The sequence below is a fragment of the Oenanthe melanoleuca genome, chromosome 1, assembly GCF_029582105.1.
Source record: "Oenanthe melanoleuca isolate GR-GAL-2019-014 chromosome 1, OMel1.0, whole genome shotgun sequence".
Classification (NCBI taxonomy): domain Eukaryota; kingdom Metazoa; phylum Chordata; class Aves; order Passeriformes; family Muscicapidae; genus Oenanthe; species Oenanthe melanoleuca.
The window spans coordinates 36787919-36814073 of record NC_079333.1 but is presented as its reverse complement, the minus strand read 5'-3'; the positions used below and the strand labels follow the sequence as shown (position 1 = coordinate 36814073).

General features: G+C 47.2%; 1 protein-coding gene across 1 annotated transcript in view; it reads right to left on the bottom strand.

The window, feature by feature from the left end:
* The window catches only part of AMOTL1 (angiomotin like 1), a 52775-nt gene extending 40265 nt beyond the window's left edge, over nucleotides 1–12510 (bottom strand). Inside the window, exons 1-2 of the mRNA XM_056498527.1 lie at nucleotides 12433–12510; nucleotides 1561–1707 (exon numbers count right to left, since the gene is read on the bottom strand). Of these exons, the coding sequence (XP_056354502.1) occupies nucleotides 1561–1707; nucleotides 12433–12475 (190 nt within the window). The 5' untranslated portion in view covers nucleotides 12476–12510. The remainder of the gene's footprint in view (nucleotides 1–1560; nucleotides 1708–12432) is intronic.
* Between the last annotated feature and the right edge of the window lie 13645 nt (nucleotides 12511–26155).

Sequence of the window (26155 nt, the reverse complement as noted above, 5' to 3'; positions counted from 1 at the left end):
TTTTGAAGGGAGTCAGTACTAACTGTTGTAATTTTGCTAGGTCAACACAAGGAAGGCATTATGGTCATAGACGTAATGCCAGCATTTTTTTAAAAAGCACAGACAGATTAGCTACACAACCCTAACACAGGCTACTGAAGTGATTCAGAGTCAAGGGCGCCATCTTTACACTATATATGCAGTGGAGCTTGCCTGGAGCTAAGCATCTAGAAGCATTTGGACAAAGCTCTGAGGCATATGGTGTGATTCTTGGGGTGTCCTGCATAGGGCCTGGAGTTGGACTTGATGATCCCAACATGTCCCTTTCAACTCAGCATATTCTATGATTTAACCATGGCTGAGACCTTTGGAGTCCCTCCCTCCTGGAGCCCTCCTTCCATCCCAAAGGTGCTGTAAGATATCTATCTGAACACTGTCTGAGCTCAGAGGAATGTTCCTGAAAGACTCCAGTGCAGACAAAAGCGAGAAGAGTCTTCCAGTGTCCCTAGGCAAGAAGGAGGTGCTTTCTGCAGTTTGGTTTCTTGAGGTCACTCTCTCCTGCTATTCCTAATTCTCAGAGAGTTTGTCAGGACTTCCATTTGTTTTTGGCATTTGAAAGCATTTTAAAAGCAAACTTTCTCTTGAGGTCTGGTCATTACCCTGAGGTTTCATCAGTTACTGCACATGCTGTGGGATAACTTATTGACAACCTGGATGCCAGAGGCAAAGAAAAGCCTTTGACTCGTAACAATGATAAGAGGTCCTTTCTGCTAACATTTCTGTGGCAAAGCCTGAAACATAATTGTGGGGCTCAAGAGGGAGAGAAGATTCCAAGGCTGTTTCACTCCACACCTGCTCTAGGAGACACACTGCTCCTGCTTTCCCTGAAGGAAGATGTACAGACACACAGTGCATCTCCATCTACCTGTCTCCTCAACAGCCAAGTATCCAGCTGCTTTATATGTCCCTGCAGCTACAGCAAACTCTTGCTGCTTTGTTCATGTTATCACAGCACACAGAAGCCTCATCACATTCGACATTTTTGCAGACAAGCAATAATGTCCCTCTAACACACCAGAAAGCTTACAGTCTAAATTGTTAGACAACACCAGAGAAAATCCTGAGGAAAGAGGATAAAGCCAACATCAAGCAGTCAAGGCAGTTCTTTATAATACATCAGGATTTCCACTTCTGTGCTAGTCATGTTATCATCCTTATATGTGGGAGGTGAATTTTAAATAGGCTATTATTGAAGACCTGAAGGATTGACCACAGTGACCCTTCCACAGTGCCTATGGTCTTGCTCCATCAGCAAGAGCCATGGAAATTGGTCCAGCTGTGCAGTGAAAGGCAACCGTGTTCTGAAGGACAAGTGGAAATCATGCACCCTCCATAAATACAGGTGACAAGTGATGGTGGGTCACAATACACAAGGTAACTTTGACTCTATGAAGGATGAGAAGTTGGCCTTCAATTCTCTAAATATTATTTGTAAATGGTTTAAATTGTTTGATTTATACTTTGGGGGAAACCTGGAATTAAATAGAGTAGGTTGATACAGAAGTGTGGCTGTGCACTTACCAGCTTTTTCTTTAGCACTGATCACTTCAGCTGTTAGTGGGGACACTTCATGCCTGCCAGCAAACAACTGGTGATCCTGGTAGAGAAAGCCACTGTCTTCCAGCACCGGGATGGGGCTGGTAGGCTTGTAACAAACAGATGTGGAGCCTGTAAGAAAGAAGAAAGGAATGCCAGTCAAGAAACTGCAGAGTGACAAAAAATGAAGCCATGACTTATGATAGCAGTCCAAAAAAATTTCTTGAGCATGGCTAGGTGCTGAGAAGTCCTTCTGAAGGCAGTGAGCAAACCACCTCTTCAGTCCACACTTCCCAAAGAACACATTAGCTCTGAGGAACAAGAAGCAAAACACCAAGTCACCAGCACTGTTCCATGCATTGATCCAGCCTGGCCTACACGGTCCTCAGTCCAGGTACAAAGAAAGGTTTGTAAGAGCTAACAGTGGCAAGTCACAATCTCACAAATCAAGGCATAGCCCCAGGACACAAAACCAACAGAGCCACTGTAAAACTGAACAAGGGAGTGGGTAAAAAGAAGGAAAGGTGAGGACACAGCCACATATAAAACAGGGCTATAATCTGGGAAAGACCTTAACACAAAATCTGCTTGTGAGTAATAGTTTAGCAATACAGAAAATTGCTGAGACATAAAATACAACGAGTGCTATCAAGGGAGAGAGTTTATAAATCACTTTGTCCAGATGTTCTTAATATGGTAAGGAGCGGATGTAGCTGGAGGGCCATGGGAATTTGTGCTGCAGACCCACAGTATCCCACAGATACTGATGGCTGGACTGTGCTGGTTTTGCTAGGACAGAGTTAATTTTCTTCTCAGTAGCTAGAGAGGGACTATGTTTTGGATTTCTGCTGAAAACATTGTTGATAACACAGGGATGTTTTAGTCTCTGCTGAGCAGCACTTACACAGCATTAAGGCCTTTTCTGCTTGCAACTTGGCAAACAATAACGCTCATCCTAAATCTGTTCTCAGGGGTGCTTGTTTTAACAAGCTGATACAAAATGCATCACAGCAGTGTTAAGCCAGGAATGACCTTGGCTTGACCCTGTATTTCAAGCCACAACCAACATTGGCATGATCCTACAATTCAAGAAAGATACAAACTGTAGAGGGTGCAAAGAAGAGCAAGGGATGAAGGAGTTCGGGACTTTCTCCCCAGAGAAGAGCAGGCTGTGAGGGAGCTCTCATTAGTCTTGCAGAATTTAAAGGGAGGCAGCAGAGAGGAAAGAGGCTCTCTCTTCACAAGGACCTACAGTGAGAAGGGGCAGCAAGCACAAGTTGCACTAAGAGATGTTTTATCTTGATGTAAGGATGAAACTTCTTACAGTGAAAACAATCACTCACTGAACAACCTCCCCAGGGATGTGGCAGACTCCTCATCACTGGAGGTTTTCAGTATGTGATTAGACACTGTCCTAGATAATCTCATCTAAACTGTCTCCTTCCCTCAAAAGGTTAGACCAGATGACTGTGAGATCCCCTCCAACCTGGTCTGTTCTATGATTCTATGATTTTATGATTCTTCGTTTTCTCATTTTTTTTCTGAGAACTCACTCGTTTTTGTAAAGAGAGGCTCTTTGAGGTTCAAACCTTAGAAATTAGCATCTCCTGGCTGCAAGTTCCCTGGCACAACAGGCACACAGCAGGCTGACTCTCCACTCACCCCACTGGCTGTCACAGGTTTTAGGCTAAGGGAATGGTCATCAGCCTCTAGCACCAGCCACTGCCAAGGACTTGCTCGAGCAGGAGGCAGAGTGCTCACAGTGGCACCAGTGATGCATCCAGCCATCCCTGTGGGGCAGGAAGCTCACAGGCACAGGGACCCACAGCACCCCACTCTGCAGGAAAAACAGTCATCCAAGAATGGCCTGAATTTATTAATCCTGAGTGTTTGGTTTGTGCTCAGCTAACTGCATGCTCCCTGCATATATTACACGTCATCACTAACCCCATGCAACTGCATGGAGCAAGGCAGCAGCAGGATAACAAGGGGGTAGGATCCAGCCTGTCATTTCTAGAGGCATGAAGATACTATTTTCTTCTGTGCCAAGACAAGAGGAAATAGGCATTTCTGCAAAATGTTAATGAATTCATCACTTTACCATTCATATTATGCATGAATGTGTATGGTAGTTATCTATATTTAGAGAGCAAGAGGGAAAGATTGCTTGCTTGAGTAGATCTAAGCCATATATGTTTGTGAAAACAAGCATAGCAGACTAGTCTGTAAATTGTGCTGATGCTGACACAGACCCAAGAGAGATCTCAAGCACACTAATTCCCAAAATTATTGACCAATCCTGGTAGAGAATAGGATTAAAGACACCCTTTGTTGCTCTTCCACATACACAGGCTTGCCTTGGAATTTGGAATCCTGTATGTAACCAGAGCATCTCAAACCCAAGCTTGTTTTAGGAATAAAAAGTAGATTGGAGTGAAGCAAAGAAAACCTGCACACCCAAAGAAACAAGACAAGCAGCTTCAAGCATTACAGGCAACCTGGGCAGCCAGCAGATACTGGCTTGGCCCCACCACTCACCAAAGAGAAATCAAAAGAAATAAACTGTTAGTAAAACTGTATTCTTGCCTTCTGCATTTCGAGTCTGTAGGCACCCTTGGGTCATGGTTTCAAATTTTACAAGATGGAGAAAAAATACATGGTTTTTCTTTAACAGAAGCAGAAATTCTCACCTAACCACTTGTCCTTGGTTGTTGTGGCAGAGCAATATTCTACTAAAATCAGGACTGGTAAACACCAGCATCTGCCAAGCTGCTCATTTTCTGATCTCTTTTATATCAGAGTCAAACTCAAGTAGCCCCAGTCCAGGCAGCAACTACTGGACTATGCTGCACCCATGTTGATGTTTTATCATCATAAAATGATGTAATGATGTTTTATGAAGTTAAAAATGATGTAACAATATTTTATGTTCATTCACAGTGGGTTTTAATAAAATGTCAGCTGTAACTGACACAGAAAACCAGTTTCTGTGTAACACAGAAAACAATTGCCAAGAGATCAGTGCTTGGCACACAGCCACAATCCAGATCATGGGCAATAAGGCACCACTTGAAAGCTTAGTAGAAGCTCACAAGCCATTTGGAGCAAGGCTGATTTCTTTCTCCCCTTGCTTTCATTGGAGCCTTCCAAATCCCAGCTGCCCTCTCTGAAAGGAAAGCTCTATTACATGCAGCTCTGACATGGTGCAAGGCCCCATCCAATGGTCAGGCACTTGTTCCTTTCCCAGACCTCCTCATTCATCTACAATGCTCACCAGAAGAGCAATTTTCATCCCTATAACTGATTCCTGGTGCCAGAGCAGTGGTGCCCAGCAGCCAGGAGTAAGAAGCCAGCTGAGGGCAACCTAGGATGAAGAGCATCACCCCACCAGGGGCATGTCCCTGCGGAATGGCTTTTTACCCAAACAAGACACAAACCACAGCTGCTGCAGCCACTGCCCCACGTTTTGTAACAGCCACTGCCAAGAAGAACCAACCTCATCAGGTCTGTAGGTGCCTACAGGCAGCTGCCAGCTGTGCTGAGCCCTCTCCTCTCTCCCTCCCAAAGCCAGTCAGCCCCCCCAGCCACAGAATGCCAGAATACAGCCCAGTCCATAGACATCATGCCTTCAATTGCCATGTATCTAGTGTCTCTTATGGCCAGCTCTGTAAGACATGATCATATTTCTGGCCCAGTAGCTGCTCCAGGCCTTCATTTCTGCATCTCTATTGACCCTCCTATATCTAAGTGACTGCCTGACACCAATTCATTTGTTTTCCTTTTCTTTTAGATAAGCACGCATTCCACTGCACAGAAGCAGCCATATTATCCTGGAGGTTACTGCACAGCAGTGCAATTCACTTGAAGATTCAGAACTATTTAAATGAATCAGTTGCTAAGATTAACACCAGACAGCCAGCCAAGACCCAGAGACAGTGGAGCAACACTTAAATATTTTCTTTTTCTGATGTGGCTTCAGTCTGGCTTTGAAAAGGATCTTAAGTAAACCACATAGGAAGCTCATTGCTGTGACATGAGAGGAAAGCCATGTTTTTAAAGCAGTAACAGCATCCCCAAGAAACAAATTCACAAAAACAGTCAGAGAATATGGCTTCCTTACAGCCAAGCTGTACTACTACTCTCATCTTCAATAAAACACAAAAAGATGCCAGTTGTGAAAATACAGCTTGCTGCTGTTTAGAGGCGACACCTCAAGGCAGAGCACAGGTAATGAGTTTCTGCATCACACCCCACTGCCCACCCAGGTAACATAATGTGGCTGCCCACAGCACAGCCCATGCTGCTGGCATGCATGATTCCTCCTCTACCACCCAAAAGCCACCCAGCCAAACAAAACCACACAGCTGACCTCCAAAATTCCTCTTTCAATCTGTACCCTACTGACCGAGTGGTTCAAAAGAGACTGAAGTGTTTCGAATATCATCTGAAATTAATTAATAAGTAAGTAAGGCAGCTTTACACTTTCCTATAAACCCTGCCACAGTATGCAAGGAAAGTCTAAAAATGACAGAACAAAAATTACATCGTTCCCAAACCCACATCTGTCCTTCTGTATCACAGCTGTGCCAAAAAAGGAGAATAAATACTTTACTCCACATTTGAAATATTTTCTCTGCCCTGTTGCTGCATAAAAATCTCAGGTCAAAAAAGGAAGAGAATTATTTAAGCAAAATAACTAAAGGACAGTAAATCACTCCAAGCTCTCAGGGGCTGCATGAAAGCTGTGCCATGAATTGCCTAGGGTGGACCAAACAGTCCCTGCAGTGGGTCACAGGGACCCTCTGTCGAGGCTGGACACCCCTCCATGTCCATCCTGGTCCATGAACCCTACTTTCTCTCCTAAGAACTGGACTAGTCTTGAAAGCAGGGATTGCCATACCCCAGGCACACAGCCATGCCACTCTCCCAAAGCTGGGAGGAAGATCTGAGTTTCCTTCGGCACAGAAAAAAAAATAATTAATGTGTCTTGCTTCTTGGTTTAGGTATAAAAATTGGATAACTCACAATGTCCCAAGTGATGCTTTTGGTACCGCCAGCAGCGCTGGGATTCTTTTGCAGCTACAGCTCCAATGAAATGCAGGGGCTCAGGCAGTCACTGGTGATTGCTTTCCACCAGCAGCCCCCCAGTCAATGCACAAATTTTCTAGGTCACTACTGACTCATCCTCACACCCCATAATTCTGCCTGTCAACCTTGCATCCGCTGCCAGGGCTCCTGAGCCCTGCAAGGACTGAACAAGCATCACTAGTATTATTTTCACAGGAGCAGAGCAATGTCTTGCAGGACAAAAGTCCAACACACATAATGCACACCAGATGTGAGTGAGCAGCACCTCCCATTTCCCACATGAAAGTGAGAGAAGCTGCACCCCTATGCCTGGCAGGATTATCAGAACGAGCTACGCCTCGGCAACTCACCACTCTGGGGAAACAAATCCTCATCCCAGCATCAGCTCCAGGATCCTCGTTGTGTTATTCCCTTGCTCAAGAAGAGTTCCTGGAGTCATCCCTTCTTGGTACTGTCATTTCACTTTCCAGAAAGTGCGTTGTCCAATAAAGCACGAGCAAGACTATAGGCAATGGAGGTAGCCAAACCCCATCTCTCCCAGAGAATTGTGCTAACATGTCCAAATTTAACTGCCTACAAAGATGAACAGTCTCCATGAAACTTCAGCCTCAAATGCTTATTTTCATATATTCTTCCCTTCAGCAAAAACCAAAGCAGGGGAGAATAAAGCCCATGAGAGAAACAAAGCAAATGCTCTTTGAAAGCAGCTCCCAAACCTGGCATGAGATCAGATGGATACAGGAAAGAGTGGAGCCAAGCCCGCCTCCCCGGGATATCCCCTGGATGCCCGCGCTTCTCCGCCTTCCCAATGGAAATCAGGTGTGCTGGCGTGTAGGGGCAAACCGTGCCCATCACCACTCTTTCATCTCAGATGGTAGCAGGTTTATAATGCTAGAATAACATGCTGGTTCTCTCCGCAACCCAGGCTCACCCCAGAGGAGGGGCAGGACACAGGCAGAGTATTCTCATCACACCTCCAGGTGCCAAACAGTTACCTGGGCATTAACCTGACAGAGTAAGAGATGTATATTCCTCAGGCAGCTGTGCTAGGCTTTGCAAAATACATGCATTTTTATGGTCTCTATACTATAAGCTACACGTTTGCCTTTGCAGCTACAACATTGAGTCTACAAACACAGCCAGCCTAAATTTATTCAAAGAATTGAATCAATAATTGAAACTCCTGCTTTGATCAAAGTGTCAGTGGCACAATGACGGCTCATGTCAGCACTGCTGCTCTGAGATAAAAGGATAAGTATTATTCAGAGCTGAAAGTAGGGGAAGAAACTTCTGGTAAAAGAGTGAAATACAAAGGCTGACATGGAGCTTGCGAGTGAGACAACACTTCTGCTACAGCCACACCGCTTGTCAGCCCAGCAACTGTCTGCAGACATTTTCACTACACTATAAATTCTGATTTCCAAGCAATAAAAAAACCTCCAAGATAAAAATTTATCACATAAATTCTTAGGAAAGGAAATCGTCTTCCACTGGGGGTAAAAAGCAAAGTCATCAATCAGCTACAATATACAGACAAGACACTTGTAGAGCAGGAGTTTAAGCCATGATAAATTTTGCTGTACTTACTGCCTTTAAAAATGATCACGTTACAGAAAAGCAATGGCATGATCCGTGTCCCATGGATATTTAAGCCCTTCCATTAATTAACCAGAAGTGAAATAGGATCTAGGTCTGTGGATCATTCAGTCTTAGTTCCTTGTTACTTCAAGCAACTATGTTATAAAATTCCCTTCTTGAACTGAATAAACAGCATCTTGAAGAAGAGGAATTTTTTTCACCCCATTTGGAGGAGGTTTTGGGATGTCTCTTCCTCAGACACACACAAATATTCCTCTTGGTTCCCACTCACAGCCACGGACGTTGCTCTTTAACCATCTATTTTCTTTTTTGCCAGTGGTGTCCTTTAGGTTAAATAGCTTTCTCCCTGAGTCATTCCCACAAACTTGCAGCGTACAAAGGAGCCTGGGATAAGGACAGAACAAAAATAGTACAAAGGCTGTACAGTACTCTCTAAGTGAAAAGGCGGGCATTGAACTCTATCGTAAAGATTTCTAGAGTTTTTTCCTTTTTTTTTGGGGGGGGGGGAACACAAGCAATAAACCATCCTAAAGATCCACAGCTCTTCACTTCATCTGTGTGAAGAACTGCTTGTGATAACCCTACACTAAGCAGAGTCTTTGCACAGTTCTTAAATGCATAACTTAAAGAAAAAAGAAATTAAACCTTCTTCCCACCAGAATATGTATTACAATTATGATCCTTCCATTAATAAATCATTACATGCAATTTATATTCAGCCACGTTCAAAATGCAGGAATTTAATAAAGGTGTTATACACAGAAGTGCTAACAAGATAATTGCCTGTAGTTCTTGCTCCCAGATGGTTCAGCTCAGATTTAGAACAGGGAAAATCACAGCAACAGCCACCAGTGTGGAGCCATCATATTAAAACCAGCCTCAAACTGGTGCTGGTCACAAGCAGAGGGACACATCCCAGGGGATGGGACATGTCACTAGCAGGGACCCTCTGTCCATCCCAGGCAGCTATCACAGGGAGGAATTTCACTAAAAGCATTTAAAATCATTAAATCATTCATTAAATTAAATTAAATTAAAATAACAATGTTATTATTTTCCAGACTGAGACTCCATCACTGGAGTTGTCTAAAGCACATTCATATTTGTGTTAGCCACCATGGTCAGAGCAGATAATCCCAAGTGCTGCTCAATTATTTAACCCTGTGCTATGTGTCCTTGAGACACGGCATGTCCCTGTAGGTCACCCCTCTCCTCGGCTGGTGCTGCCTTGGCACATGCTGAATGTCTGTGCCTGGTTTGCACAAAAATGATGTTGCTACAACTTCAAGATGTGGGACAGACATGCATCAGGCAAACCATAGCTACACATTGTGGTGAGACACATCTGACCTGAAAGCCAGCAAATGTGGCAGGGCTACATACACCTTACTGTGTGACCAAACTCTGCTCCCACATGCACCAACCCAAACCGGGAGCAGGTTCACCAGCTTCTACAGATTTACTTGAAACTGACACCCACCGTAGCATCTCACCTACTCAAAGTCACTAAAAGGACCAAAAATGGACATACACATTTCTTAAATGCAACACTTGAAAAGAAAGTTGTCCTAAGAATTTATTTTTTCAGAGGTGATGTTGTTCTTGCGACTATTATTTTCTACTTCCATCTATTTCTACTTCTGCTCTGAGTGGAACGCAGGCTGTTCCATTTAAAAATTCAGGACACAAATGGGGACCAGATTACATCTCTCCCAAAGCTGCCAAGAAGCAATTGCTGTATGAAACCAAAAATCCTCCTGGGATTTTGCTCAAATCCGCAAAATATTCCCGAGCACTAAACTTTCCACTGGGACTATTACATTAGCATATAGTCTGTGTGTGAAAATCCAAGCATGCAGCCCTTCTCCTAATGGTTTCCAGGACAAGAAGGCTGCACAGGGCACACACTCCTGCCTTAGCACCAAATAACATTTATACCAGATCGGGCCTTTAAAGTGAGTTACATGCCTATCAGTGAGAAAAAAAGACACTGTGGAGTGAGGCTTTCATTTCCTGGAGGAAAGCTGCAATGGTCAGCAGTAACATCTCTGCATAATCCTGAAAAACTTGTGTGCACAGAGTCTGGCTGTGCCTGACCCTCCCAGGCTGCTGCTGGGATCCCTTTCAACCCACTCAGGTGTGTCTCTGCTGGGGAAATGCAAAGCCTTTGGCTCTGTGCTGGTGTTTCCTCAGAGAGGAGCTCTTGCAAGGAGCACCAGAGCTGTATCCGTGCATCCATCCCTCCATCCAGGGACCAATACACAGAGAGTTTGGTCCAGATCACCATGGGAGGCCAGGACTTGGAACCTACCTTCATGCATGTCACCAATCCTGCAGATACTTGGACTTTGGATTGGAGCTGTCCTCCCTCCTCCAGCAGCTGAGTGCTTTCCAAAAGAGGAGGAAAAGCAAAGTTTCCCCTGCCAAATGCTGACAGAGGGAAAAGGGGAGCAATGGACATCAGGAGAGATGAGAATGGACATGCAGGTTACTGGGGGGTGTCCCACACAATCTGGGGAAACTGGGAGGCCCAGCCCCAGCAACACTGTGGGGCACATAGCTCCCCTATTTAACAACCTAAACAACCAACCTCCCTGAATTCATCCCCTCACATCACTGCTCCAGTCGTGGCTGGGGATGAGAAAGGCTGGGCAGGACACAGACCCTCCATGCAGGGCCATACCATGTACCCAGCAGAGCTCCAGAGAGGGTTTTACTGTGGGCTCTTGCCCAGCCAACATTCCCTGCCCTCACCACAGACATTTCTTGATAAGGTATTTATAGAACCCTTGGAAAAGCTTTTCAGGCCATTAGAAATGATTACATACATATACACATATATATGTATAAAAGTAAATATATACACATGGTCCACATTTTATTTATACATAATATACGCAGCCATGTATGTCTATATATATGTAAATATCTAAAAATACACAAACATATATCTACATATATTTATGTATATATATTTAGTATCTATATATAACTATATACAATGCACACCTGTTAGCAGGAATGGCGCTGCCAGAAAGCTGTGCTCAGGAAAATTCACAGGACTCATGCTCACTGCCACCCTTCTCTCAGGAAGCTTTTAGCCTTATTTCCATACATAAAAAGACATAACCTGACCTCAGTGGATGCCCGGGAAAGGCCTTGCAGACCCTCAGCCACCAGATCCTCATCTCTGGCTGCAGCTGCCCACAGCTCCCGGGATGCTCGCACAGCACCAGGAAAGAGAAAAAAAAACTCTTTCCATCGAAAGAGGAAAAAGCCCAGGCAGCGACCTTCCTGTACTTAAAGCTATGAATCACAAAACCTGGCAGGAGGATTCGGGTGAAATTCACGTCGTGAGGTTTTGGGTTTTTTTTCTTTCAATGCTGACTTTTTTCCTTTTTTTTTTATTAAACCGGAGTTTATCTTTGTTCCCTGCATGGGTCGGAAGGCTAAACATAAAAAAAAGTTCCCTCTCACCATCCCCCTGGAACAAGGCGAGAAAGCGCTCCCCCGGTTGCGGGGGCCCCTCCTGCGTGTCCCCATGCACCCGCGGGACGGGACGGGACGGGACGGGACGGGGCCGGTGTCCCCGCTGGGCGCTCCGGGCCGCTCCGAGTGACAGCCCGGCGCTGGACCCGCGGGATCGCTGCTGCGGAACCGGCAGCGCTGGAAGCATTCCCCGCGCTCCCTCCCGGCCGGCGCTCCGCTCTTCCCGGGAGCGCCGGGCGCGCTCCTCCTTCCCAATGCACTGCGGGCACCCCGCTCCCACCGGGGCGCTCCGGGGCTCGCCCCGCGCTGCTCCGCCTTCCCGGAGCGGGGAACATTCCCGGCAGCGGAGGAGCGGGAGCAGCGGCTCGGGTCTAAGGGAGCGGCGGGCCGGCTTAGCACGGAGCGGCTTAGCGCGGACTCGGCCCCGCGCTGGGTCCGGGAGCCGGCGGAAGGCTGGCCAGGCCTTCCCGCATCCTCCCGGGAGGGCGGCGGGCACGGCAGCACTCACGGGCGGGCACGGGAAGCGCCATCCCGCAGCGGCACCCCGCACAGCCCGGCACACACGTGGGCACGGGCACAGCACCCCCGCGCACAGACACACGTGTGGGCAAACATGTCCGCACGGACACGCACTGCACCCGCGGGGGACACACGGACACCGCCCCCCTTCCCCGCCAGTACCTCCGGCTCCGCGCCCCGCCGTCCCCGGCAGCACCGCTGCCATCCGCGCCGCTGCCGCCGCCGGGCGCGCTCCGCCGGCCGCCGCGGGCCGGGCCGGGGCGGGGACAGCGGGAGGTGGGGACAGCAGGGGGTGGGGACAGCCGGGGCGGGGACAGCCGGGGGGTGGGGACAGCCGGGGGTGGGGACAGCGGGGGGCGGGGACAGCCGGAGGTGGGGACAGCCGGGGGTGGGGACAGCGGGAGGTGGGGACAGCCGGGGGTGGGGACAGCGGAGGGGCGTGTCGGGCCGGCCCAGGCACCTCCCGGCGCGGGCCGGCCCTGCCCGCCCGTCTCCCCATCATGTCGGGGGTGTGGGGTGCACGTTGAGGGGAGGATCGCACCCCAGGCTGGAGAATTGCAGCCCCACCAGGAGCCACTGAAGACACCCGGGTACGCCCGGGGTGCTGCTGTGTGACTGCACGGCTGCCCCTCCTCGTGTCTGGGGATGCTCGCGATCTAAATCCCGACCTAGGTACCGGCACAGGCTCCCCGGTCCGAGGAGCCGAGTCCCAAGCCCGTGAATTAACCCTGGGCATCCTCCTCGTCTCCCAGAGCTCTAGGTTCTCCCTGAATGGAGGAGCCCATGGCTGTTCGGGGATGGACTGGGGATATGATTTCGTTCCTTAACTCAGCTCCCAGTTCCTAAAGTCAGTGCTCCATTCCTGATCGCAGCCCCTTGCCCTGCTGCCCCCCTGCTCCATCACGCGTCTTTGTGGTTTGGCACACCAGCTCCATGGGATGAGTGCTCATTTGGGCTGGAGTGACCCACTGCTCCATCTCCCCAGACCACTCCAGCCCTGCTGCCAAGGGTTTGACAGAGACGATGTGGCAGAACAGCTTCTCTCTGTGTGTGTTTGCACAGCACTTATTCCCATCCCTGCAGCCATGTGGACACAGACCGAGTTGGGCAGTCCCAACACACCCTATTCCCACACTGCCCCATAGAACAGGCATCTTTTGGATGAGTGGCACTGCCAGGACACTGCTTGGGTTTCCCCATCTCAGTGCTTCAACCTCTTTCAATCCAGCAAGCTGCCCAGTGATGCCAAGATTGTCCATTGTATTTGTACTTCTTTCTCCCAGGGACTGATTGTGGCTTCTCCCTCCTCAATACTGTGTCAAATGGATAGAGGCAGATAGGAAGAAATGCAGCAACAGGCCAAAGAAGAAACCACTCACTGTCACCACAGCCCCATAAAGGGGCACAGCAAGACAGGAGCTGGCCCAGTGCTGTGGCCACAGGACTGGGTGGATGCAGAGAGGATTCCCAGCAGCTCCAGGCAGTGGGAGTGGTCTGTGGTTCACAGTAGTCTGAGGCATCACAAAACCCGGTTTTGCTCAGATGCAAGACACAGGGAAGTTATAGGATATGGGAACAGGCAAAGAAGCAGAAAATATTTGGTGATGAAATCAGGTTCCTCTGTTCCTGCGTCTGTGCATGTCCCATGACAGAAGTTACCCCAGAACAATGTTTGCCATGTGAGCTGGGCATCCTCAGAGGTGCCCTTCCCTCATGCCTGTGTGCAAGGCAAGGTGCCAGCCAGCTGCTGTCCCTGCAATGTCTCTGGAGCTTTGAAACTGAAGCATCTTTTACCTGTCTCCCTGAAGTTGCCTAATACAGACTGTGAGAGGGGGAGCAGTGAATTGCAAATATGCCACTTTTTGAGGTGGGGGGCGAGAGGAGCCATCACATCCCTGACCTCTTCAGGAGAAAAACTACAGGCCAGTGCTTAGGGTAGCAGATTTGGATTAGAGATAGTTGTTCAGTTTCTTTGTCATCTGCAGATGCCTTGAGTATGTGGGAGAAGATTAAGCCCAAATTCAGGTTTCTGAATGCCTAACTAAATACTCTGCAAAGTCACAGGGAACCTTGACAATAGAGTTAGATACCTCAGTCCATGAGAGGAATTTGCCTTGGATTTTTCAGATTTTCCTGCCTCCCCCAGAGAGGTTAGCTATGCTTATAAGCACAAGTGAACCATGAACCAGCTCAGCTGTAAAATGAAGGTGAAATTTTGCCTTTGCTTGTTAAGTGCCTGTTCACTGTGGCAGGTGAAGTGGGATGAAGGCACTGCTGTCAGTGAGTCCACTGAGTCCAGTTCAAAGTGGCAATACAAGCACTACTTTTTGTTGTGTTCCAACTTTATCATTTGGTTGGGCAAAATGGGACACATTATTTTGGTTATTCTGCTTCCCAGTGTGTGTTGTGGGGGCCTGGGGGCAATCTGGCTACCCTTGGCCAAGCAGATCCAAGCTGTTCAAGGGCTTATTTTGTTTCTCATTCTGGCCCCAGGGTTTGTACTCCCCTTTCACCTACTGCTGCATGGTGATCAGTGCTGATTTTGGTGCTAGAAGAACAAATATATCAAGAAAAAATATTATCTGCCATCTTGTCTTTCAGCAGAATTGCAAGGACCTGGTGAACCATGCTGTTACGTTCCCAAGGAAAAGACTTTTTTTTCTGCTGAAGTTAAAGTACTGTTTTAATTTCTCTCATATTATTAATTTTCTGGTGTGTGTTTCACATGATTTTCAAATTCTTTTTTCCTGTTCAATTCCAGTTTGATTTGATAAACTTGAAAGGGGATGGCAGATTGGAGAGGGACTTCTCTAACCCCTTGTGGTTTGATACATCTGATAACCTCTGGGGAGCTGTGTCTGCCCAGGAGGGCAAGGCAAACTGCCACTCAAGCTTCTCCTCTTAGCAGATCCAATATTTTAATAAATTTCATATGTACTTAGTAATTTGGTTATTTATATATTTTATTAAAATATATTGTTACCTCAATCTGGGCATAGCTCCAGTATTTTTTTTTAATGTGTTTGTTTGTTTTATGTCATTCTTCTAAAGAATTTGGGAAAGGAAGGAAGTTGATTTTCCACCCCTTTTGGTTTTAACCTGCTCAACCAGGACCAAGTGCCACCAGAATTCCAGGTCAGCAGATATGATGTGATGGTGATATCTCTTTTCACTGCCTCCCTCCTGCTTCTCCCTGTTAGATTCAGACCTATGTTATCCACACATCTCATGTCTCTTATACCCTGCTAGGGAAAAACAAACACCTCTCGTGGATATCCCAAGCATTTTTGTGAGCTACCTGGGAAGGGAGAAGCATTTCCAGGTGCCACCATGGCTTGGTCCTTAGCAGCCCCCTGCATCACTCAGCATCCCTGCATCATCCCAAACACCTGCTGGCTGGGGAGCTCTGAGCAACTGCTGCTGGCAGAGCTGGGGCTGGGCCCCTGAGGGCCTGCAGCAGGGATGCAGCCATCCCAAACCACGAGCACACCCGGGTATTGATGCTCAGTTACATTTGCAGCCAGCCATGCGTGTAATCCCACAGATTCCAAATGCTGCAAGCAAACAAATAACTGTCCCGCTCCGCCTGACGCTGCGGCAGCCCCACGTGCCTGCCCACAATTCCGCTTCTCGCTGTCGCTGCTGCTTTGGGCAGTGGCTGATGGGCAGCCAGAGGGTTCCAGCCCCCTTTAACACCACCTCTGGGGATGCCACAAATAGCTGCCCTGCAATGCAGACACACAGCAAGAGCTGAATCAAGGAATCAGAATACGCTGCAGAGAAACTTCCACCCAGGCAAATTTAGTTAATTAGAGCCACAAAGCCTTTGACATAAAAGATGTCCTTACCATACCTCGGGTGGAGAACACTCTTCTTGATAGTCAGAGGCTTTACCAGCCCTGCAGAGACTTGTAGCTACTGGGCAGAGGCAGATCCTCTTGCAGCATTGGAGCACCACTTTCTAAATCACATCGGCAGAAGAGTTTTAAATAATCTTGTCACCTGGCAGCCAGTAAACTCAGCTCCAGTAAACCTGAAGCCCCAAAGAAACCCATCCTGCTAAATAATTAGCCACTCTTAAGACTTCTACCACAACAACTGTGCACATTAATCAGATTGCCTCTGATACACATTTCCTAGGCAGCATTGTATTTGGAGGCAGCAGAAATATCTCCGCACATCTGTTTTTCCAGTTCTGCCAAAGAGCTTTCATTTTTCTCTAATAACTTGACCTCTTTGGTTTCTGGCAGAAGGCAGCTAAGCAGAGCACTCGCTCTGGATTCGCTCCAGTATGGGATGAGGTCACGACCACAAAGAAAAAAAAAAGCAGCTGGATGGTTATGAAGCAGTGGGAAGAAACAGGGCAGGGACCAGGCTGCTTCTTTCCTTCCCTTTTATATCCAATGGGATTTTGTTTTGGGGCGTGTTTATTCCCCAGGCAGACAGTATCACCAAAGCAGTATTTCCTGCAAGCTGCTGCTGTGGGGAACCTCCTCCAGCAGCTGACCATGCCCAGGGTGCACTTATAAATAGCACAGCCAGCTAATTCCTCCTCTGCTCGGCTGTCAGGAAATGTGAGGCGCAGGTCCTAGGGGTTTCCACTGATATATTGCATCTCCCATACATATTCATCTTGATTTTGGCAGGGTGAGGTCCATACCCCCCACTCCCTCTTTATTTTTCCATTTCATCACATTCTCATTACTCTAGCCAGGACTTTCTGTGCTGGGGGCTCCCACCTTGCATTTTTTATTCAGTCTGCTTCCTTTTTTTCTGATCTTCAATTAAATCATCTTTAAGCAGCAAGCAGAATAAATGCCTGTGGGGTGGGAAGGAGGTGGAAAAGAGAGGAGGGATGAGGACATGGAAAATGGGGAGAAGATATGCCAAGCACAGGAGAGACAGAAAAGCAGTCTGCATGTGTTCCTCTGCTGGGATAGTTTTTCTCTCCCTGATCTCACTTTCTCCATAGCCAGAAATTCCACCTCAGGATTTGCCAAGGCAAAAATTTCTCTGCTGGGCCACAAAGCAAGTGTGAAATGTTCTGTTTTAATCATTTACAGAACAAAAGGAACACAACAGTCACCATCTGATTCATATCTGCTGAAATCCAGCAGCTAAAGCTGTGGGAGAGGAGACAAAAAAAGGAAAGGGTGGTGTTTTTTTTTTATTTTCTCCTGGTTAGTCACTGTTGACCTAAGACAAGAAGGACCACATTGGATTATTGTAAAGTTTAAGAGCTCCTAGGGTCCTCTCCAGTAGATGAATGCAAAGAAAATACCCAGAACATTACAAGTGCTGCTTCCTCCAGTGCATGATCCCGTTTATCTTCCGGAGCCAGAAGTTTTAGCTGCATCATCAAGTTTGAGAACCCTTCATAGACCTTTCTCCCATGATGTTTTCTAATCTCTTTTTGAGCTCAGCCATACTTTTGGCACCCTGGACACACTGTGGCAGCAAGCTGCACAGTGGAATTGTGTGCTGAGTGAAGACATATTTCCTTTGGGCTGTTTTAAGCCCTCCCCTCTTTCACAGAATGGAAAGAGGTCAGAAGGGGCTCTGCAGGTCATCTGGCCTAACCATCCAGCTCAGGCAGGACCACCTACAACCTGTTTCCCATGTCCAGATGGCTTTGGAATAACTCCAAGGATAGAAAGTCAACAACTTACCTGAGAAATATGTGCCAGTGATTGGTCACCATCACAGAAAAAAACTGTTTCCTGATATTCAGAGGGAATGTTTCTGTTTCCAAAAGAGTGTTTCTGTTTATGCCCATTGCCTCTGGTCCTGGCACTGGGCACCACTGGAAAGAGTCTGATTACAACCTCTTTACAGCCTTCCTACAGGTATTTATACACATTGATGAGATGCCCCAGATCCATTCCTTCTCTATGCTGATGAGACCCAGCTCTCTCAGCCTTTGCTCACACAAGTGCCACAGTCCCTTCATCACCCTCGTGGCTCTTTGCTGGACTACATCCACTATGTTCATGTCTCTCTTGCACTTGTGTACTTCTATGCTATTCATAATTCTTGTACTGCTGCTGTACCTTCCTTCAAGCATCTCTTTTCCACCTAATTCAGCTAATTTACTCAGAGCTTTCATGGAAGCTGCTCTCTCCTTCAGTCACTTTTCCTCCCTTGCTGGGTACTTCTCCAGGGAACGTCAGAAATGTTCTTACTGCACAAGGTACAGGAGAGCCATGCACTGACTTACACAGCAGCAGACCACAGAGAGGTTTTCAAAGGTCAGGCATGGCAAAGCAGAGCAAAAATATTTAAGACAAGGAGAAAAAAAAGAGCTAGGAAGGGATTTCCCAGTAATTGTTAATTCCATCATGGGAAGTTTAGAAATCACTAAAATTTTTGCAAGCATGTAGGAAAGGAGAGTATGAGTAACATCCAGCACAGATTCAGCAAGAACAGAGCTGTCAGACTCATCTGACCTGCTGCAATGAGGTGACAAACCTGGTAGATGAACAAGAAGGTGCAGATGCTGTGTTGGTGTATAAGTGTGACTTCTGGTATTGTGTCATATGGTGTCACTATAGGCAAGATAGGAACACCTGGGCTACAATAAAATATGAATGCATGACATGTCAAAACTTTTCTCAGAGGTCAGTTACTCATGATATGATGTTTTGCAAAAAACCTCTCATGAATCTGGTCTCAATCAGCATTTCCACGAATAACACAGAATCCAAGCACCACTTTTTACATTTGCAGCTGACAGCAAGCTGGGACAAGCTGACAGAAAGCTGGACACAGGGTTAAAGGTCAAGGAAGACATTATGACCAGGAGAAAAGGGATACACTCCACTGATCCTCCATTGGATTCCCCCTTCAGCCCCTGGAGAGTGGGCAAGAAACTCTCAGTCTGACCCATGGAAGGCCTTTTCCTGCCTATGCCTGCCTTTGGCTTAAATTATGGACATCTGATTAGACACTGAGGAAACCCTTCAAGGGTGGCACAGCACTGGGGTGAGTTGCCTGGGAAGGCTGCTAGGATGAGTTGGCCCTGCACACAGGGTGATGGGTGAATGGAAGCCACTATCCCTGCCTCCAGGCAGAGGTGGGGTGTATCTGTTCTCCTGAAGTCCTGCCCAGACCTGCCTTTCTGTGATTTTTAGTCTGATTATGCTTTATTACAATATTGATGTTTTGTCTCAGCATGTTGTTATTATAATACTCCTTTATCTCCTGCTCCTCTACTAATAACTCCTGCTGTTCAGGTGGCTGGTTTGACCAGGGCTGAGTATTTTTGACCTGGTATTCTTCAATTACTTCATACCATAAATCCAAGGTGCCATTGGGATGGCTTTGTCCTCTACCTCTCCAACCTGTGCCTAGTCATACCTGGCTCTGCAAACCAGACAGCTGTGCCTGACTTAGGTCAGGGATCTGATCCAGCTGAAATCTCACCAGCTGGGAGAAAGGCAAGAGGAGAAATCATATTTCCATTACTTGTTCTGCTATCTCATATCCTTTGTCTGTCTCGTCTACCTTGGATGGAGTAATCACATCTTGTGCTATGTTTGGAAAGCAGAGTGGAATTGTAAGGTGATATAAGCACTGGTTTGAATAATCTTTTCCAGACTGAGGGATGTCTAAACTCTTGTGCAGAGGAAGGTGGTGTCCAAGGAGTCCCTTCTAAAATCGACCACAACTTGTGATTTGGGACAGGGAGCTTTTTATTTGTTGCTAAATAGTAAGATCTAGAGGATTTGGCAAGGTTAGAAGTGGGAACATGCCACTGAGGAAAGACTCCGTTCAAGAAATAAGAGAAGGAAAACTGAGAAGATAAAAGGAGCTGGTCTAAGTTCTGTCACAACAAAAAAAGCATTTTAAAGTTATCTGAGATGTTTTTACTACAATCAGGTAATGAATGAGGCAGCCAAAGGAAGGCTCTTGGCTTTATTCCCATTCCCTGTTAAGACACTCCTCGGGGTGAATGCATGTCAGAGCAGCCTCTATCCTGACACCAAGTGGAGAGAGCTCACACAGACTACTTTGTGATCATGTGTAAATCCTCACTGGCAGTGAGGACAGCCACTCAATGTGCCACCCAGTCTAGAACCAGTGAAGCACCATATAGTTTTTAAGCATTTTGTATTTTTAGGAATTTTTTTCAAGAGCATATCTCCTAGCAGCAGAAACATACATTGGAGATAGTGATACTTGATAAAAACCACTCTCTTGGGTCCTGCAGTTTCACCTTCCTATCCCAAGTTTCCACCATTGCCATACGTGGTGAGTACCCAGTGGGTGCATATGGATCATCTTTACTGGGGTCAAAGTGGGTTTCAAGAGTGGCAGGGTAGTCACAGAATCACAGAAAGGTTTAGCAGGGCATCTGCAGCTCATCTGGTCCAATCCCCTGCTCAAGCAGGGCCACCTACAGCCCATTTCCCAGGTCAATGTCTAGAGACCTTTAGAGTATCACTAAGTGTGGAGATATTTCTTGCCCTGAAAATGAAGAGGAGGGTGCCTTTTCCTTGTGAGGAAGGCCAGTGCTCAATCATGTCAAGGGGATGCACATTGCAGTGTGCTGGAGCAGTCCCACCATGGTGCCAAAGAGCAAGGCAGGGTACCTAGTCCTGAGACTGGCATATCTCCCAGCACATCTTATTTCACACTTTCCAGCATGCTCTTCTCAGGAGGGGTTGGGGGCTGGTCAGTTCTGGGCTCCTGAGTACAAGAGAGACGTGGAGCTCCTGGAGCATATACAACAATGGGCTACAAAGAGGAGTAAGGGACTGGAGCATCTCTCTTACAAGGATTGGCTGAGAGCCTGTTCAGCCTTGTTCAGAAGAGATGACTGAGAGGTGACCTTGTCAGTGTCTGTGAGTGTCTGAAGGAGGGTGCCAAGAGGATGAAGCCAGGCTCTGCTCAATGAAACCAAGCAACAGGACAAGCTGCTACAGGCAGAAACTGATGCACAGGAAGTTCCACCTGAATATGATGAAAAAACTTCTTTGCTGTGTGGGTCATCAAGCACTAACAAACTGTTCAGAGGGACTGGGGGATCTCCCTCACTGGAGACATTTTGGAACTATCTGGATGCAACTCTGTGCAATTGATGGCACTTGAGCAGGGAGGTTGGACCAGATGACCCCTCTGTGGTCCCTTCCAGCCTCACCCATTTTGTGATTCTGTTATTTTCCCCTCTCCATGCGCATCAGACCTCTAGTGCTGGGGGCCAGAAGCTCTCCTTCAGAAGCTTCCCATGCTGCAGCTCAAGTCCTCACCACACCTTACCTAGAACACCTCTAACTCATCCTGAGAATCACACCTCTTTTGACCTTGGCCCTGGGATTAAGGGGAGATCACTGCCTTGAGGTTTCCCCATGGATTCAGTCTCTGAAGCCTTCAGCTTCCCTTGCTCATTTGAGGTTGCTTTCTCTCTGAGTGTCTTACTCCTCTCTCTCGATTTACACATCTCTACTTCTGCCTCCCAGGTGAAGAAAAATCCCTCATCATTTTGCTAGGTGCCAGAAAGTCACAGAAACTCCAGTACCAGCCTCTGGCTAAGCCTCAAACCCCCAGCCAAGAAACAACAGCATCCTATAGTGCTCTGCACCAGAAAGATAACAGCTTTTCTCCCAGGGGAAAAAAACCCTGTGTCAATTTAACACAGAAAGCTATCAAACACATCTAGTGTCAAGCTATTCCATCCCTCTGGATGGCGTTTAAAAACAGATCAGAAAGGAGGCACTGGTGCTAATAAATTTAAAAGCATTTAGCAGCTGCCCTGTTGTTTAAGCCACCTCCTAATTACTCAACATAAAAAAAACAGGCAGAGAAAAACGTGTCATGCATGGACTTACCCAGCTGATCCAGAGCAAAGAGGGCTGGGGCACCTTCGGAGAGCTCATTGTCTGAGGGAAGAAGAACAAATGCTAGGGGAGTCAGCTGGAGAGGCAGATGAGGACAGATGGGGTGACAATGCTGCTTTAATCACACTGCAGATAAGCCCCTGCTCAGCTTGCTTCCAGTTCCCTGACAGCTTTCATGTGCCTGTTGTGGGTTTTCTTTTAATTCAGCCCCTACTGAAAAACCTCAGAACCAGCTCAAGACAGAGACTTGTCAGGATGAAGCCTGAAGCTCCACTGCCCTGTCTGTACCCTCCCTGGGCTCCCCAGCAGTGCTCCCCTTTTTGTCCATACCACAGCTCTTCACTCCCTTTCTTCATTTACCCAGTGCCCAGGGCATGGCCAGGAGCACCCTGCCTGCAGCAAAGCTTTCCTGTGTGCTACAGTCTCCTCCAACAGCAGCTGGAGAAGGTCTAACCAGCAGGAGCAAGAATTATTCAAAGGCTAACCAAACCTTTGAGTCATCTGATAACAGCAGATCACTGGTGGCATCTCTCACCAAAAACGTGTAGGGGTTTGTTTTGCATCGCACAAATGAGCCCACCCAATTTTGTCTGCTCCAGCTGCAGAGCACAGCACACACAGATTCCTCACTGTCAATAAGAATCCACACCACACAGGAACAAGTGACCAAGTGTTGAATTCCATTTGTGCCTTCTAGTTTGTGGGGATTTTGCTATTTTAAACATTTCTTGCAATGTCAGAAGTGCTGCTAAATTGGAAAACCCAATGCAAATTTAGAAAAAAATAAATTGCAGAGGGTGGGGGGATTTTGTGATTTTTTTTTTTTTTTTTTTTTTTTTTTTTCTTTACAATTCATGGCATTTTTTCAATGAATGGGCTTGACTTAAAAAACTTTTGGTCTAGAATCTGTGGATCTCTGTATTCCTAGTGTTTCCAGGAGGACATTTGAGAAGGGCAGGTGCATGATGCCCTACAGCAATCCCATACTTGTGCCTTTTTAAAGACATCTTTCCCCCTGTTATAAAATGCTCTTAGGCCCAACAGTTAGAAATAGTTGTGAGCCATGTTTAGGATAGCAATGGGCTGCATACAAAACCAAAAGCCAATATATATCCACATTCAATTGTTCAACTGGTTTAGATTTCTATGAACTCCTGATGGCAGTGACTCTGCCATCCTCTTCTTTACAGACACAAGCACAGTGCAATCCTGAAGTCTACAGGCATTTAATCAATACAGTTATAAACAATAAAAGAGACCATGCACATAGCAAAGATTTTTAAGACACAATAGAAGCAGAGACTGTTCTAATGGGGAAGAAGAGTGGACTGCAGCAAGCATCCCTGTTCTGTTCCCCTGGGGCCACCCTGGGCTGGGTACCTGCAGAAGCAACAGATCTTCTGCCATAAGGAAGTTTCCCAGTGCTTTGCTGGGGATATTGAACTCAGGGCTCAAAAGCATAAATCTACTTATGGGTTCAAAAGCATAAAGCTACTTATGTGATTCAGCTCTCACAGAAAAGGAGGCAATGCCACATCTTGGTTTGTCCATTTCCCTTCCCCCAGCATCTGGGCTATCAGTGGGAAGCCAAGGGAAACAGATGGAGATAAGCCAGCGCTTTACCAAAGCAAAGTGTTTCCGTTCCCAAGGTGCTGCCATCTGCAAGGCTGGGGGTTTATTTTGGTTTCAGTCTGGGGCACAGCACATCCCAGACAAAGAAGGAACTCTGCCCAGGGAGGGACAGCTTGGGCTGGCCCACGGGACAGGAACCTCCGCTAAAAAACATGATCTGAGGCTAAGCAAGGAGCACTTGTGGCTGCTCCTGCCAAATGTTCAAATGGGGATTAAAAGCAAGTAACAGCAGCTGACTAGAAATTAGGTAGAAATGAATTGATAGAGGAAATACTGACTACTCCTCATTATATCTGCACCAAGTGCTTTCCTGAAACGGGGAATTTTTAGAGAGCAATAAACTCTAGCCTTGAGGTGGGACACCTTGTGTCTGGCTAAGGTGGGCTGAAGCCATGTACAGGGAACCCCAGTTGTGGCAGCCCCCCTGTCATTGCCAGGACAACATGTATCCCTGCAGCCAACCTAAACTGCCCCACACAAATATGATTGAAGAGAATATTTTATCAGTTCTCCTGTCACTCCTTCCAACCATGGTCATCTGCAGAGTCGTCCTTTTGGAGAGTGAGGGCAGTTATATCTAGCACAAGAGGCACTTTAATTGGCCAAAAGATGGGTGTTGGGGCCCTTTACTTTTCTTGCCTTTCTTTTTTTTTTTTTTTTTTTAAGTGCACTCCAAAGAAGGAAAACAAGCCACAGACTAAGCTAGTGTGACAGTTTGGATCTGACCTTTCCCACCTTCATACCAAGTACTGCCTGGCTCTGGACATAGCCCAGCAAAACCCCTGGGGCCACTGCAAGCACAGTGAATGGCAGCAGCACATTGGGAAGGCTCTCAGCACTTTCACTGGGTGGATTAAGAGCCAGCAATCATATCCTACCTCCTTTCACATTGGAAAAGGGGTGGATCCCACCATGAGACAACCAGTTTGTTTCATCCAGCTTCCAGTTTTCACCAGGGTCCATCTCTGATCCGCAGCATCAAAGATCTGCTTGCAATGCCTCCTGCTGCTCTCTCTGGGGAATAACCAAAAGATACTCTGAGCATCTGTCATGCTGCTAGACCATAGCCAGCTGCTGAGAAGCTCACCTCAGCAGAGGAAAATCTTGTCAATATTTCAGGAAAAAAAAAATGTTTTTTTCAAAAATGTGAGGAAAAACCCGCACAGCTCACAGGGAACTCTTGGACCAAGGAGTTGCTGACTCTACTTATCATATCAAGAAGCCTCCCCACTGCATCAAAAGGGCACCAACACTTGGACCTCTTACATTTCTGTAATCAGTCTGACGAACACTTAGAAGTTCCTTATCCATCATGATCCTTGCAGGGATGGTGTTTTCCTTCTGAGTTGGGTGATGTTTCACAAGGACATCTATCAGGGATGTGTGTCTTGGCTTTACATGCCCAGCCATCAGGTGCTGGCAGGTGAGGGGACTGGGCAGGCTTGCTGGCCCTTGTTCCCACATCCCAGCTCCTCCACAGATGGGAGCTACAGGCTGGAAGCTGCAGTCAGATATACATTCCAAGGCAATGCTGCCACTGGCTACTTGGCTCTCACAGCTGCCCCAGCCACGGAAGAGTGGCTGTGGCCCACCAGGGAGGGATGGGGACTATTGAGCAGTTAACACGAGAGCTCTCCACCCTAAAAAGTGTCTTTCTGGTGTAGACACTAAATTATTCTCCTGACTATTGGTCATTCAGTGCAATCCATAGGTTTGTTGCACCTGGGAATCCTCATGGAGACATTTTCCTTACCTTGACTCCTTGGACCTGTGTGTCTGGGCAATCCCAGATGTGAGCAAAGACTCTAAGAATCACTCATGGAGAGCAGCTCTGTGGAGGACTGAGGTTCTCATGGATGAAAAGCTGGATATGAGCCAATGGTGTGTGCTCACAGCCCAGAAAGCAAACCTCATCCTGGGCTATCAAAGCAGGGTGGGCAGCAGGGCAGGGAGGGGATTCTGCCCCTCTGCTCTGTGAGACCCCACCTGCAGTGCTGCATCAGCTCTGGGGTCCTCAGCACAGGAAGGACATGGACCTGTTGGAGCAGCCCAGATGAGGGCCATGAAGATGATCAGAGGACTGGATCACCTCTCCTACAAAGACAGGCTGAGAAAGCTGGGGATGCTCAGCCTGGAGAAGAGAAGGCTCCAGGGAGACCATATAACACCTTCCAGTACCTAAAGAAGGCTTATAAAAAGGCTTAGATTAGATATTAGGAGGAAATTCTTTACTGTGAGAGTGGTGAGGTGCTGGCACAGGTTGCCCAGCTGGAAGTCTTCAAGACCAGACTGGCTGGGGCTTTGAGCAGCCTAGCCTAGTGCCCACAGCAAGGGTGGTGGAACTAGATGATCTTTAATGTGCCTTTGAAACCAAGCAATTGTGTAATTCTATGGTTCTATGATCCCTGGTGGGGTAG